At 33.9% G+C, this 12,957-nt stretch overlaps 3 protein-coding genes across 3 annotated transcripts; 1 reads left to right on the top strand and 2 right to left on the bottom strand.

Annotated features, from left to right (window-relative positions):
* Positions 1-3,129: 3,129 nt before the first annotated feature.
* Positions 3,130-5,859, top strand: LOC113351839. Its single transcript, XM_026595758.1, has 3 exons — positions 3,130-3,149; positions 3,366-4,288; positions 4,763-5,859. Exons 1-3 carry the CDS (start codon positions 3,130-3,132, stop codon positions 5,857-5,859), a joined length of 2,040 nt encoding a protein of 679 aa, XP_026451543.1.
* Positions 5,860-6,302: 443 nt separating this feature from the next.
* On the bottom strand, positions 6,303-7,037 carry LOC113351840 (uncharacterized protein Mb2253c-like). Its single transcript, XM_026595759.1, has one exon. The coding sequence runs from the start codon at positions 7,035-7,037 to the stop codon at positions 6,303-6,305; it is 735 nt and encodes a 244-aa protein (XP_026451544.1).
* A 1,587-nt stretch (positions 7,038-8,624) lies between these two features.
* On the bottom strand, positions 8,625-12,287 carry LOC113351841. Its single transcript, XM_026595761.1, has 4 exons — positions 12,179-12,287; positions 9,826-9,921; positions 9,627-9,705; positions 8,625-9,516 (listed from the first exon to the last, which is right to left on the bottom strand). The coding sequence occupies exons 1-4, from the start codon at positions 12,285-12,287 to the stop codon at positions 8,625-8,627; spliced, it is 1,176 nt and encodes a 391-aa protein (XP_026451546.1).
* Positions 12,288-12,957: the final 670 nt, after the last annotated feature.

A 12,957-nucleotide genomic window follows, 5' to 3' on the forward strand; every position in this document is an offset into this window, starting at 1 on the left:
TTATGTCACCATGAGACATCGTTTCCCCTATTGCATATTATACTTTTAATCATTATACTTTAAAAGTATTTGTATAAATTCATTAATTTTGAATGTTTTATGACACAGCCATCAGATCCGTCTCGTGCATCTATGAAATTTTAGCTTTGAGTACTGAAGAAATCGAGTGTATGGATACTGTGCAAGCAATCAAGTGGGCGGATCAGTAAATACACTTTAAAATCATATGAATCTAACGTCTTTAGTTTAAGAAAATATTTTGTTCTGGCAGCATGTAAGCCAGACATTTGGCTATTTTGACATCAGTAAAATCTTAGGTTAACCATAGTTATCCTCTCTTATTTTAGTTATTCCATTTCTTCAACTTTTCTTCAGTAAAGAAAGCATATTTTTCTCTTTTTATTTCTAACCCCCCCCCCCACTAACCCCCCCCCCCCCCCCCCCCCCCCCCCCCCCCCCCCAATCAATCAAACTTCATTCTGTTCTAAACCTCGACCATAAAAGATAGTTCATAATTATAGTCTTAGAAATCACCAAAATCAAACAAGTTTGATAACCCATGATTTGACAAAACTGAATATCCATGATCATTAAAATTCCTTACCTAAGGTGAATTATCACAAATTAAGACTTATGTTTGGATGTTGGACGTAACACTATCAACTTTTAAAACCCAATTAAGTTAAACTTCATTTAATTGTGTTTTCAATATCTTTGCTTGGCCGACGTCGTTGTAGTACAATAGTGGAATCCTTGGGTGATGATACCAGTTACCTGAGTTCGAAACTCGTCAGCATCAAATTCTTTACGGTAGCAATTAATTTTACAGCCTTGTAGAAATTAATTTGTCAAATTCATATTCTTCTATTCTCTCTGTAAAATATGGTAGCTAAAAAACGGTAAAGAAATAAAATCTATAGTTAACCTAAGTGTTTGCAGACGCGTAAGTACTCAAGTGTCTGGCTTTCATGCTGACAGATCATGTGTGATCTAGCAGTGCTATAGAAAAATATTTTTCTCTGAATATAGTGCAATCAACCAAATCAACTATTTTGGTCTCCTTAGAGAATTTGAGCGCAATTGCGGATATCATTACTAGATTTCTGTTTTTGCATATATTAAAGTACATAATTTGCTAGCATATAACTTGTAGAAGAATATGTTACAAAATATGTTACGAAGTTTAGATAAAAAAATGATGGTATAATAACTGTCCCAACTTCAATCAGGAAAAAATTACATATAGACATTCTGGATGAAATTGTTTTCGTTAATAAATTTTGGTTTGCATATAGGATTTTTTTAAGCAACGGCCTTCTAAAGGATAATGACCCCCCCCCCCCCCCCCCCCCCTCAACAATAGGCATAAGACAAACTGGAGGTACAGACCAGTACATAGTAGACTTTTCGTTAAGCCTAATGAGCTAGCTCATGAGCAACAAAGTTACATAACCTAGGTTGGAAAGTGAACATACAAGCAACTAAACATGAAGAAAATTACTGAATTTCCTTGTAAATATCATCCTTTCTTGGATCACCATCGAACCTCCCAGCAGAAAATTGGACAATGAGATCTTTTGCATCACTCTCAATGATACGACTTTAGAACAATCCAAATTTCCTTGGCTTCAGCTTCAGCAGCAGATTCAACATCAAAGACTATTGATGCACAAAAAGAAGCTTTATTTGAGAAATCCCTCATCACTTAACCTGCACCATTTTCCAGGGAAATGTCATCAAATGCACTATCAATATTATATTTTATCCATCCAAAGAATGTGGGCATCCATTTACCATGATAATCAATAGTGATACTAGTGGGGATCTGCAGTTTAGGTTTCCTAGTCAAAAGCATAGCTCTGGCTCTATTTATAACAACAAAATGAATTTCCTTAAGATTATTAAAAACAAGATTGTTTCTATAACTCCAAAGGGACCATAAAATAGTAACAAACTGACATTGGAATTCATCATGTAATTTATAAAAAGATCAACCAACCAGAAAGTTAGCCATTCAGTAAAGATTTATCCATGAAACTAGTGATTCAAGTTATGAGGATGGAGAAATCAAAGAGGTGAGTACTTCTGCTTTAATTCAGAATAGTACTATTACTCCTCCAGTTATTATATTAAGAAATGAAAATAGTAGGATAAACAGTCCTGTTGTTATAAAAAAAATAATTACTGAAAAGAAAAAGGCTCCTGCAAAACCCACTAAGCCAGCTCCAATTACTAGGAAAGCTGGTAAAGAATTTCAGAAAGTTTTGAATCAAAAGGGGAATTCTCCCTAAAAAATACTCTAAATGAGAGTGATATATTGGAATATAAGAGGCCTTAAGAGAGATAAGGCCAAAGTTAAGCTTAAATCTGTAGTTCAGCAAGTTAATCCTTCTCTACTTTGGATAGGAGAGCCAAAAATTCAATTTAATTCAAAAAAATAGAATAAAGCTTCCTGGTATGCATCATCAAATAATCCATAATACTTGTGACTAAAGGAAAGCTAATTTATGGATGTTTTGGAATGCTTCAATTTCTACTCCTACTGTTATTTTTTCTTCAAGACAATGTATCACTGTGGATGTTGGAGGTGTTTTAGTCGCTGGAATTCATGCAGATATTTTGTATATTAATATAAGAGATTTATGGTTTGATTTACTTCATATTAGTAGCCTTAATAAACCATGGATGGTTATAGGTGATTTTAATATCATTACTTCTATTCATGAAAAAAAGGAGGTAGAAGTCCCCTCTCTACAGCTGTTAGTGAATTTAATGAATGTATTGATCAATGTCATCTGCTTCAAGCCCCTAAGAGTGGTCTACAGTTCTCTTGGTCCAATAGAAGATGTGGGAAAAAAAGAATACTTTGTAATCTGGACAAAGCTTTATGTAACCCTCAATGGTTAAGTATCTATAATGGATGGAAGGCATCTCAGATCATAGTTTTTTAGTGGGTACTGACATGGACATTCCTAAACCATGTAATTCCCCATATAGATTTCAGAAGATGTGGACCACCCATCCTGATCTTATAAAAGTAATTGGTGATTCTTGGAAGGAGGTAATATCTGGTAATGCTATTTTTATTTTCATGAACAAGCTAAAGAGATTAAAAATTATCTTGAAAAAATGGAACTGGGAGGTGTTTGGTAATGTTTATGAAATCTTGAAGAAAGCAGATACTAAAGTTACTGAAACAAATATATTATTTGATGATGATCCTTCAAAACAATTATGTTACTGCTAGAGGGGAGAGGGACATAGCTGCTCAAAATCATCATATTATGCTAAGTCAAGGAAAGGGTGAATCGGATAAAATTTGGTGATGCTAATACTGAATTCTTTCATACTTCTATTAAATTAAGGCAAGCAAGAAATAACATAGCTGAATTTGAAGATGAATCTGGTAATATTGTTGCTCATCAACAAAACATAACTGTCATCCTTATTGATTATATTCAAACAAAGTTTACTGCTCAACCAGTTCAAATTTCTGAGAATCTTCTTGAAGCAATACCTCAACTAGTAACTGCTGAAGATAATAGTATTCTAGAACATCTGCCCACAGGAGAAGAAATCAAAAATGTTGTCTTTGAGTTAAATCAAGATGGTTCCCCTGGTCCTGATGGATTCACTGGTGTATTCTATAGATTTGCTTGGGACATAATAAAGGAAGATCTTATTGCTGCTATCCAATATTGCTGGAGTAATCAGGTAAATCCTGCTGGATTAAATTCTAATTTCTTAGTTTTACTCCCAAAAATTAAAAGAGCAAAAAAGGCAAATCAGTTCAGGCCTATAGGTTTGAGTAACTTCTGCTTCAAAATCTTTACAAAAATTATAGCAATAAGAATGAGTAATGTATTGCATAAATTGATCTCCACACAACAATGTGCTTTTATTAAAGGGAGAAATATACATGAACAAGTTCTTTTAGCCTCAGAATTAGTCAATGAAATGCAGTTTACTAGAAGATGGGGCAATGTAGGGTTGAAATTAGAAATTTCCCAAGCTTATGATACTCTAAGTTGGGAATATCTTTTGGTTGTCTTAAAGAAATATGGTTTTTCAGATTGGTTCTGTAACTGGATTCATGTTCTACTAAAAACAACTAAGATATCCATCATGTTGAATGGAGGGCCAATTGGATATTTTGGAGTTGGAAGAGGTGTCAAGCAAGGTGATCCATTATCTCCTATTCTGTATGTTCTTGCTGTTGATGTGCTAAGTAGAAATATTGTTCATTATATTCAAGAGGGTAAAATTCAGCCTATGGTCATAAAAAAAGGTATCCATCCTTCCCATCTCTTTTTTGCTGATGACATATTCATTTTCTGTAATGGTTACAAAAAAACTTTACTACATCTCAAGCAACTACTTATGGATTATAAATATGCATCTGGTCAAGTAGTGAGTGTTGCCAAAAGTAAATGTTTTGTTGATGGAACTTCCAGACTTAGGAAAATTTAGATTGCAGAGCTTATGAACATGAACTTATCTTCTTTCCATGATAGATACTTTGGTGTAACTCTTGTTCAAGGTAAAATCAAAGCTGAACACCTTTGGTCTTTTGTGGAGATGTTACAAAAAAGGCTTGCCACCTGTATTAGTAAATTTCTAAATTTTCAAGCTAGAATAACTCTCATCAAGTTTGTTCTGAGTAGTATTCCTGTCTATAATATGTCAATCTATAAATGGCCCAAAAAAGTTATTGAAGCATGTTAAAGAATCTTAAGAAACTTTCTATGGAGTGGCAATGCAGAAGAAAAGAAATTTATAACAATTTCTTGGGACAAAGTTTGTACTCCTATTGAGGAAGGTGGGTTGGGTATAAGAAGATTTGAAGACATCAATAAGGCTCTCTTAATGAAACTCTTATGGAAAATTCTTACTTCTGATGAAGAATGGGAAAAATTCTTTCTAGCCAAGTATCAAGATAAAAATGGTGTCTGGATTACTCACTTTAAAAAATCTTCTATCTGGACTGGGATAAAATGGGTATTACATGACTTTGAAGACAACACTAGATGGATGGTGGGGGATAGAAAGAAGATATCAGTTTGGAAGGATACATGGATACTTGAATCAAATATTCTTAAAATGCATCCTGAAAATGATTACATTCGGCAGAATATTCATATGAAAGTAAGTGATTTAATAGTTGATAACACTTGGACTATACCAGAAGAAATGGTTGAAGTTTTTCCATATGAAGACTTGCCTTTAATCTCCACAACACCTGATAAACTTATTTGGCCTGAAAATCAAGATGGTGTTTTCTCAGTTCATAGTGCAATCAATATTTTCAGACAAAAACAGCCTAAACTGAGATGGTATAAAAGAATATGGAAAACTTGTGTCCATCCTTCTACTGCTTCAAATGTTTGGAAAATCACTAGAGGGGCTTACAAAACAGATGAAAATGTGAAGAAAAGAGGTATGAATATTTCTTCTAGATGTTATTTATGCAGAAAAGATCAAGACTCTACGAATCATTTATTATGGAATTGTGATTATGTAAAAATTCTATCGAAATGGATTGGTGGGGTCTTTGCTTTTAAAAACCCAACATATTTTGATGATATTATGCAAATGAGCAAGGACAAAAGTTCAGTGATACAAGAGCTCTGGCATATTGCAGCTTTTAGCATCATGGTGGACATCTGGTTCACTAGGAATAAGTTGTTCTTTGAAAATATTTCTCCTGATAGTAGAAAAGTAAAACACAGAATTGCTGAGATGATTCAGGATTGTGAAGTAAGACTTAAAGGCTATATGAACAATTCTGCTTATGATCTCAAGATTCTGAAATATTTCAACATTGGGTGTAGAAGAGTTAAATCTTTTAAAGCAATATAATGTACCTTTGCACTGTCGGATCCAGATAGAACTCTACTTTGCTGTGATGGAGCATCTCAAGGTAATCCTGGTTGTTCAGGTTATGGCTTCATAGCTAGAAATTATGAAGGAAAATTCATTTATGCTGAAAGTGTTGGACTGGGGATTTCAAGAAACTTCATAGCTGAAGTTCTGGGGATGATTGGAGCTATGGAATGGGCTATTCTGAATGCAAAAGAGAAGATAAACATCAACTCAGATTCTACAACAACAATTACAGCCTTAAAAACAAATTACCATGTTTTGTCTGGAATAGATGGTCTTTCATTTGCAAAAAAAAACTGGAAGCTATTCACTATTATTTTATTTATTTATTCATTTATTCTTTTCTTTTTTTTAAGATTACAAACCAAAAAAAAAAACTAAAGAAAGGGAAGAAAAAAACTAAGGAAGAAAAAGCAAAGCTAAACAAATTTGTAATATGGTTGCCCTGGGGATTCAATCCTTAGCAAGTTGCTGGGCCGTTCATTGAAGCTCAAGGTCTGCCCCTTCTGTAGATGTGTTCCCTTCTTAGCAAAATGATCAGCTGAAAAGTTGATCTCTCTGTAGGCATGTTTGAAGGTAATATATTGAATACTAGCCATAATTCTCTTCCATCTAGCTAGTAAAACCCAAGAGATATTCGGTTGTTGTAAAGCATTTGCACACATACTAGAATCAGTTTGCAGAATTAGCTGAAAAAAGTGATGATCAACTGCCCATTCTAAAGCCTTGATACAAGAAATGAATTCTGCTACATAGTTAGTAGTAATCCCTAATCCACCAGTTTCTGCAAAGATAAAAGCTCCAACATGATTTCTTACTACAAAGCCATAGCCTGCATTGCCTGGATTCCCTCTAGCAGCCCCATCACAGCATAACAACAATTCATTCTCATTTGGCAGATAAAAAAAGATTTCAATAATTCTTCTTCTTCTCATTTTCCTGACTTTGATGTTAAAGAATCGTAAGATTGATTTCTCACCATTAGTTCCCCGCATAACACCTTTCAATCTAACTTCACATTCATGGTCTCTTTTAGCAATTCTTAACTGAATTTTGGTTAAAACAGGCTTAACAACATCATAGTAAATCTTATTTCTTAAGAACCACAATTCAACCATAGCAGTGTAAGCACTTATGATCCATAGTTCTTTCATCATAGGGCTGGAGTGTTTATGTATTTTCAAAATATCTTCAAAAGAATTTGGTTTAGGAGATAAAAAAAATACCTGATAGCCAATTCCATAGACTGGTGCTGAACTCACAATTCCGTAGGATGTTCTCAATACTATCTTCTCCATTATGACAAATGTAACACCTTGAAGCAAAATTAAATCCTCTTTTCCTCAAATTGTCTTCAGTTGGACAAACATTTCTAACAATCTTCCACACATTTGCAGATATTGAAGGAATCACTGCAGGGTTCCAGATTTTTTTTATACCAATGCAATTTAGGTTGGTGCATTTTAATTTTATTGATAGCATCAGAAAAAGTGAAAACCCCAGAATGATTGTTACTCCAGATAAGTAAGTCTTCTCCTTCTTTCAGAATAGGAAATTGATCAATAGTAAAGAATTGAAGAAAGTCTTCATGGAAACACCAATGGTTATCAATAATTAGATCTTGAACTTTCAGGTGGGGATGCAAGGCAATATAGGGATGATTAGGGAATTACTTGCATATTGGTTCCTCAAATATCCATTTGTCATTCCACAAAGAAACTTTAGCACCATTACCAACTATCCATCTTGTATTTTCAATGAAATATGGAAGGACCCATCTAATACCATTCCATATAGAAGATTTCATGTAGAATGTAATCCAGTTTCCATTTTTATCCATATACTTAGCAAGAAATAATTTTGCCCATTCATCCTGACAGTTGAGAATTTTCCACAAAAGTTTCATTAACAGAGCCTTATTCACATCTTCTAGCTTTCTGAATACTCAGACCACCTTCTTCTTTAGAAGTACATACATCGTCCCACTTTAAAGTAATACATTTCCTTTCTTCAGCATTGCCAGACCATAAGTAGTTCCTAATAATTTTTTCACAGGCATCCAGAACTTTTCTAGGCCATTTATAGATGGATAGATTATAAATAGGAATACTACTCAGGACATGATTTACCAAAGTGAGTCTAGCTTGAAAATTTAAAATCTTACCACTCCATGAAGCTAGTCTAAGATGCATATAATCAACTAAATACCAAATATGAATATATTTCATTTTACCTTGATCAAGGAACACTCCCAGATATTTGTCAGGAAAAGAAGAAAGATTCATTTGAAAATATGCAGCAATCTGTCTCTTTCTTGTATCAGAAGTACCATCTACAAAGCATTTTCTTTTAGTAGCATTAAATATTTGACCAGAAGCAGCTTGGTATTCCATTAAGAGTGTTTTCAGGTGTTCTATACTCCTCTTTCCTCCATTGCAAAACAAAAAGATGTCATCAACAAACATTAAATGAGTGGGATGAATACCATTTCTTATCACCATAGGATGAATTTTTCCTTCCATGACTAGTTGATGTATTTTCCTACTAAGAACATCCTGAGCTAAAATAAACAGGATTGGAGAAAGTGGGTCTCCCTGTTTAAGTCCTCTACCAACACCAAAAAAGCCAATTGGTCCTCCATTAAGCATGATAGACAATTTAGCAGATTGGAGAAGAACCATGATCCAATTACAGAATTTCGCTTAAAATCCAAACTTTTTTAAGGCTCTATATAGAAATTCTCAGCTCATAGTGTCATAAGCTTGTGATATGTCTAGTTTAAGACCAACATTACCCCCTCTTCTAATAGTTGACATCTCATTCACTAGTTCAGAAGCTAACAAAATTTTCTCATGAATATTTCTATTTTTGACAAAAGCATATTGCTGCTGAGAAAAAGGATTTGGCAGATATCTACTAAGACCTATAGGTCTGAAGCTTTTTGCAGCTTTAGCTCCTTTAATTTCAGGAATCAAGACAATAAAGTTGGAATTCATACCACTTGGTATTATGTTGTATCTCCAACAGAATTGGATATCATCCACTAGGTTTCCTTTTATGATTTCCCAAGCTGCTCTATAAAAAATTCCAGTGAACCCATCAGGACCTGGTGCACTATCAACATTCAAATTAAAAACATCATGCTTAATTTCCTCTTCATTTGGACATTCTTCTAGGAAACAGTTGTCAGCTTCAGAAATAAGATGAGGCACAACATCAAAAATAGATTCATTTATCTGAACTGACTGGTGCTCAAATTTCTTCTTGAAGTAGTCTATTAAAATCTCTGAAATGCCCTGTTGAGTAGTAATAATGTTTCTTGAATCATTCTCCAATTCATAAATAGTATTTTGTGCTTGTCTCATTTTAATGCTAGTATGAAAAAAATTGGAATTCACATCACTATCCTTAATCCAGTTTAGTCTGGCTTTATCCCTTAAAAAAGTATTATAATTATTTGCAGCTATTTCATAATTACCTCTAGCAGTAACCAGATTATTCAATAAAGAAATATTGGCAGGATCAACATCTGATTTTATAGTTTCTTCCATAACTTTTTCTTCAGCTTTTTTAAGGTTTTCTTGAACATTTCCAAAAACTTCCCAGTTCCAAGTCTTGAGTATTTTCTTCAGTCTTTTTAATTTGTTCATAAAATAAAAATAGGATTATCAATAATATCTTCATTCCAAGAATCAATGACCACGTGTAAGAAGGAAGGATGAGTAAGCCACATTTGTTGAAACCTGAAAGGAGTATTTAAAGCCCTTCCAATAAGAGTGTCAGAACCAATAAGAGGACCATGATCAGAAATCCCTCTTGTAGCTACATGATAATGCCAACCACTAAAGATATCAAGCCATTTCAAGTTAAAAAGTGCCCTATCCAAATTACATAGAATTCTTTTGTTCCCATCTCTGCCATTACACTAGGAGAACTCAAGACCACTTTTAGGAGCCTGAATTAATCCACAAGCATCAACAAAATCATTAAAGCCACTCATTGCAGAATTAAGAGGACTTCTACCACCCTTTTTTTCATCTGCATTTAATACAGTGTTAAAATCACCTATTAAGAGCCAAGGTTTATCCAGCAAACTTATATTATATAGATCCTTCCACAATTCTCTTTTATTCACTGTATAAGAGTTATCATGAATTCCAGTTACCAATACACCACCAACTTCCACAATAATACATTGACTAGAAGATTGAATCACATTAGGAGCTTGAATAGAGCAATTCCAGAACAACCAAATATTTTCTTACTATTATCATTAGAATTGTGAATAATTTTATGATGCATACCAGGCAGTTTTATCCCAGACTAGAACTTTAATTTTAGGTTCTACAACCCATACCAGAGATGGATTGTTAGTTTTGACTAGAGAATATAATTTATCCCCGGCCTTTTGTCTCTTAAGGCCTCTAAGATTCCAAAAAAAAACTTTCATTTGAAAGGAGGTTGATGAGGAGGAATTGAACTCTCTTTATCAACCATATTCTTCATACTCTCTTTACTGGCCTTCCTTGTAACTACATCTGGTTTTAATAGAGGCTATTCACTTTACTCATGTATACAGGGAAACTAATTTTTCTGCTGACTTTTTTGCTAAAAAGGGTGTATCTTATGAAAGGGAAGGATATGAAGTTCTGTACCAGACCAGACAATATGTATATGATGGAAATCCCTGAAAAACTCTATTACAGATTTTTGATTTTCTTTAATGGGCTTAGACATGTGGTCTCATTTGCCTATTTTTCATATGGGCCTTTTAGACTTGTTGTCTAAAATTTGGCTTAATCTTTTGTATTTCTTTGGTTTCTAATCAATAAAATTCTTTTCTGTTTTAAAAAAAATCCATGAAAACATTAGTATTAACACAAAAAGAATCTAGGAACCAAACATGGCTAGCAAAAGGACATAGTACAAGAGCATGCATATAGACTCATGGGGATCAGAACATCTAGTACAGTCAACAAAATTCATAGGCATTCTATAGTGCAAAACAGTTCTGCCAGATATAATATTTCTAACAGCTTTTTCCAAATGAAAATTTGAACACGATGTGGAACTCTAAGTTTCCAAATGTACTTCCAAAGTTTACTACAAGCGGAAGACCTAACTCCTCTAAGTCCCAAATAAGCAGATTTAAACAAAAATCTGTCATTCTTTGAAAGCTCCCAATCCCTCATATCAGGAGTACACAACTGCTTAAGAGGATTGTGATGATCTTCTTAACGGAAGCATCATCAAAGTTAGTGTTTAATCTATTTATATTCCAAGTTCTAGTATTAGAATTAATGAAGTAGGAAACTTTAACACTAGGATCTGGAGGGAACAAAGGGTTAGGTGTGGGAGAACCCAAATTTGGTATTCACTTGTCACAGTCAATAAATTTCCCATCTCCCACAATCCAGGAGATAAAAGGTTTGATCATCTCTTTTTATGGCATGCATACATTTCCAGGAGCAGGTACTAGGACATTTAGCATTTAATAAATTTGTTTTAGGAAAATATCTATCCTTGATAACAATGCCTAACAAGCAGTTGGGGTTTTCAATGATCTTCCAGGAAATTCTGGACAACATAACTAAGTTATTCGGTTCAGCTTTCCTAAAACCTAAACCTCCTTCAAATTTAGGGGAGAAAAGAATATCCCAAATAAGAAAATGAAGCTTTTTATCTTTAGGGTTTAGAGTATTCCCCCTCAGAATTTGCAGAGATTTGAATCCGTTTTCCTACAAAGGTACTTGGGGATAAGAAAAGATCTCATTTGATACAAAGGGATGGCCTGACCAACATGCTTAATTAAAGTGGTTCTAGCAGCCTGAGACAAAAGTCTATGGAACCAAGCAGAAATTATAGCATTTTTCACAGCTTGTAGAATACCCATATGGGTCTAAATTTTAGAGGATTGGAAGGCAATAGGGTTACCAAGGTATTTTTTTTATGAAAACCCTATTATGAATATCAAGGATATTAGAAAGTTGACACGTAAAAGGCTTAGATAATTTCTTACTAAACAAGATATCAGACTTATCAAAATTTATTTCCTGACCAGAAGCCAAACAATATTTCTGGAGATAGTCCTCTATGGTTTGAAAACCTTTGAAAGTAGCCTTAGAGAACAACAAAGAATCATCAGTAAACATAAGATGGGTCATACAAGCGGCCCGTTTACAAACTTTAATGCCTTCCACTAAAACTTTTTTAGTAAAAGAATCAATATAAGCATATAAAGCTTCAGAGAAGATAATGTAGAGGTAGAGAGACAAAGGATCTCCCCCTCTCATACCTCTCTTAGATTTCATTAGACCAATAGAACTACCATTTAGCAAATTCGAATAAGAAACAACAGAAAGACATTGATTAATCAGATTGACCCAATGGTCAGAAAGACCCATTTTTTTCAACGCTTTTTCAAGAAAAGACCATTCCAACTTGTCATAAGCCTTAGACATATCAAGCTTGATGGCTGCAATACCATCTTTACCTTTATGATAGTTTACAGAATAGATGGCCTAATTAGCTAACAAAATATTATCAGAGATACTCCTTTTTGGAACAAAAGCATTCTGATTTTGAGAAATTAGATTATGCATAAACAATTTTATTCTGTTAGTTAGAGTTTTAGACAATATCATGTTGATGAAACTACACAACCCTATAAGCCTATATTGGGAAACCAACTCGCTAAAGGGACTTTAGGGATGATTTTTAGAGCATATCTCGGTCAACCTCGCATGCGTTGCTATCTCAAGCGTGTTTGTCAATGTTAGTGATCAAAACTATAAGTCTTGATTTCTAGCCTACATAGCTAAGTCTCGGAATAAGATAGAAATGTGTAGTTGAGCTCAAGGACTTCATGGCGATTCATCATACAACGACGAAGATCTATACAAGGAACCGTGGAACTTCATCAACAAAAAAGTATGTGGAGACTTGAACTTATCTATCACTCAAAAGTCTATCTCTTCTATCTCCTACTAGATCATATGCTATATATACTAGATCATACACATTTTACATTTCGAGCTGAGCATTCACTGCTTATCTTTTATCTCGAAATCGTGT

Source organism: Papaver somniferum, chromosome 2, assembly GCF_003573695.1.
Source record: "Papaver somniferum cultivar HN1 chromosome 2, ASM357369v1, whole genome shotgun sequence".
Lineage (NCBI taxonomy): Eukaryota > Viridiplantae > Streptophyta > Magnoliopsida > Ranunculales > Papaveraceae > Papaver > Papaver somniferum.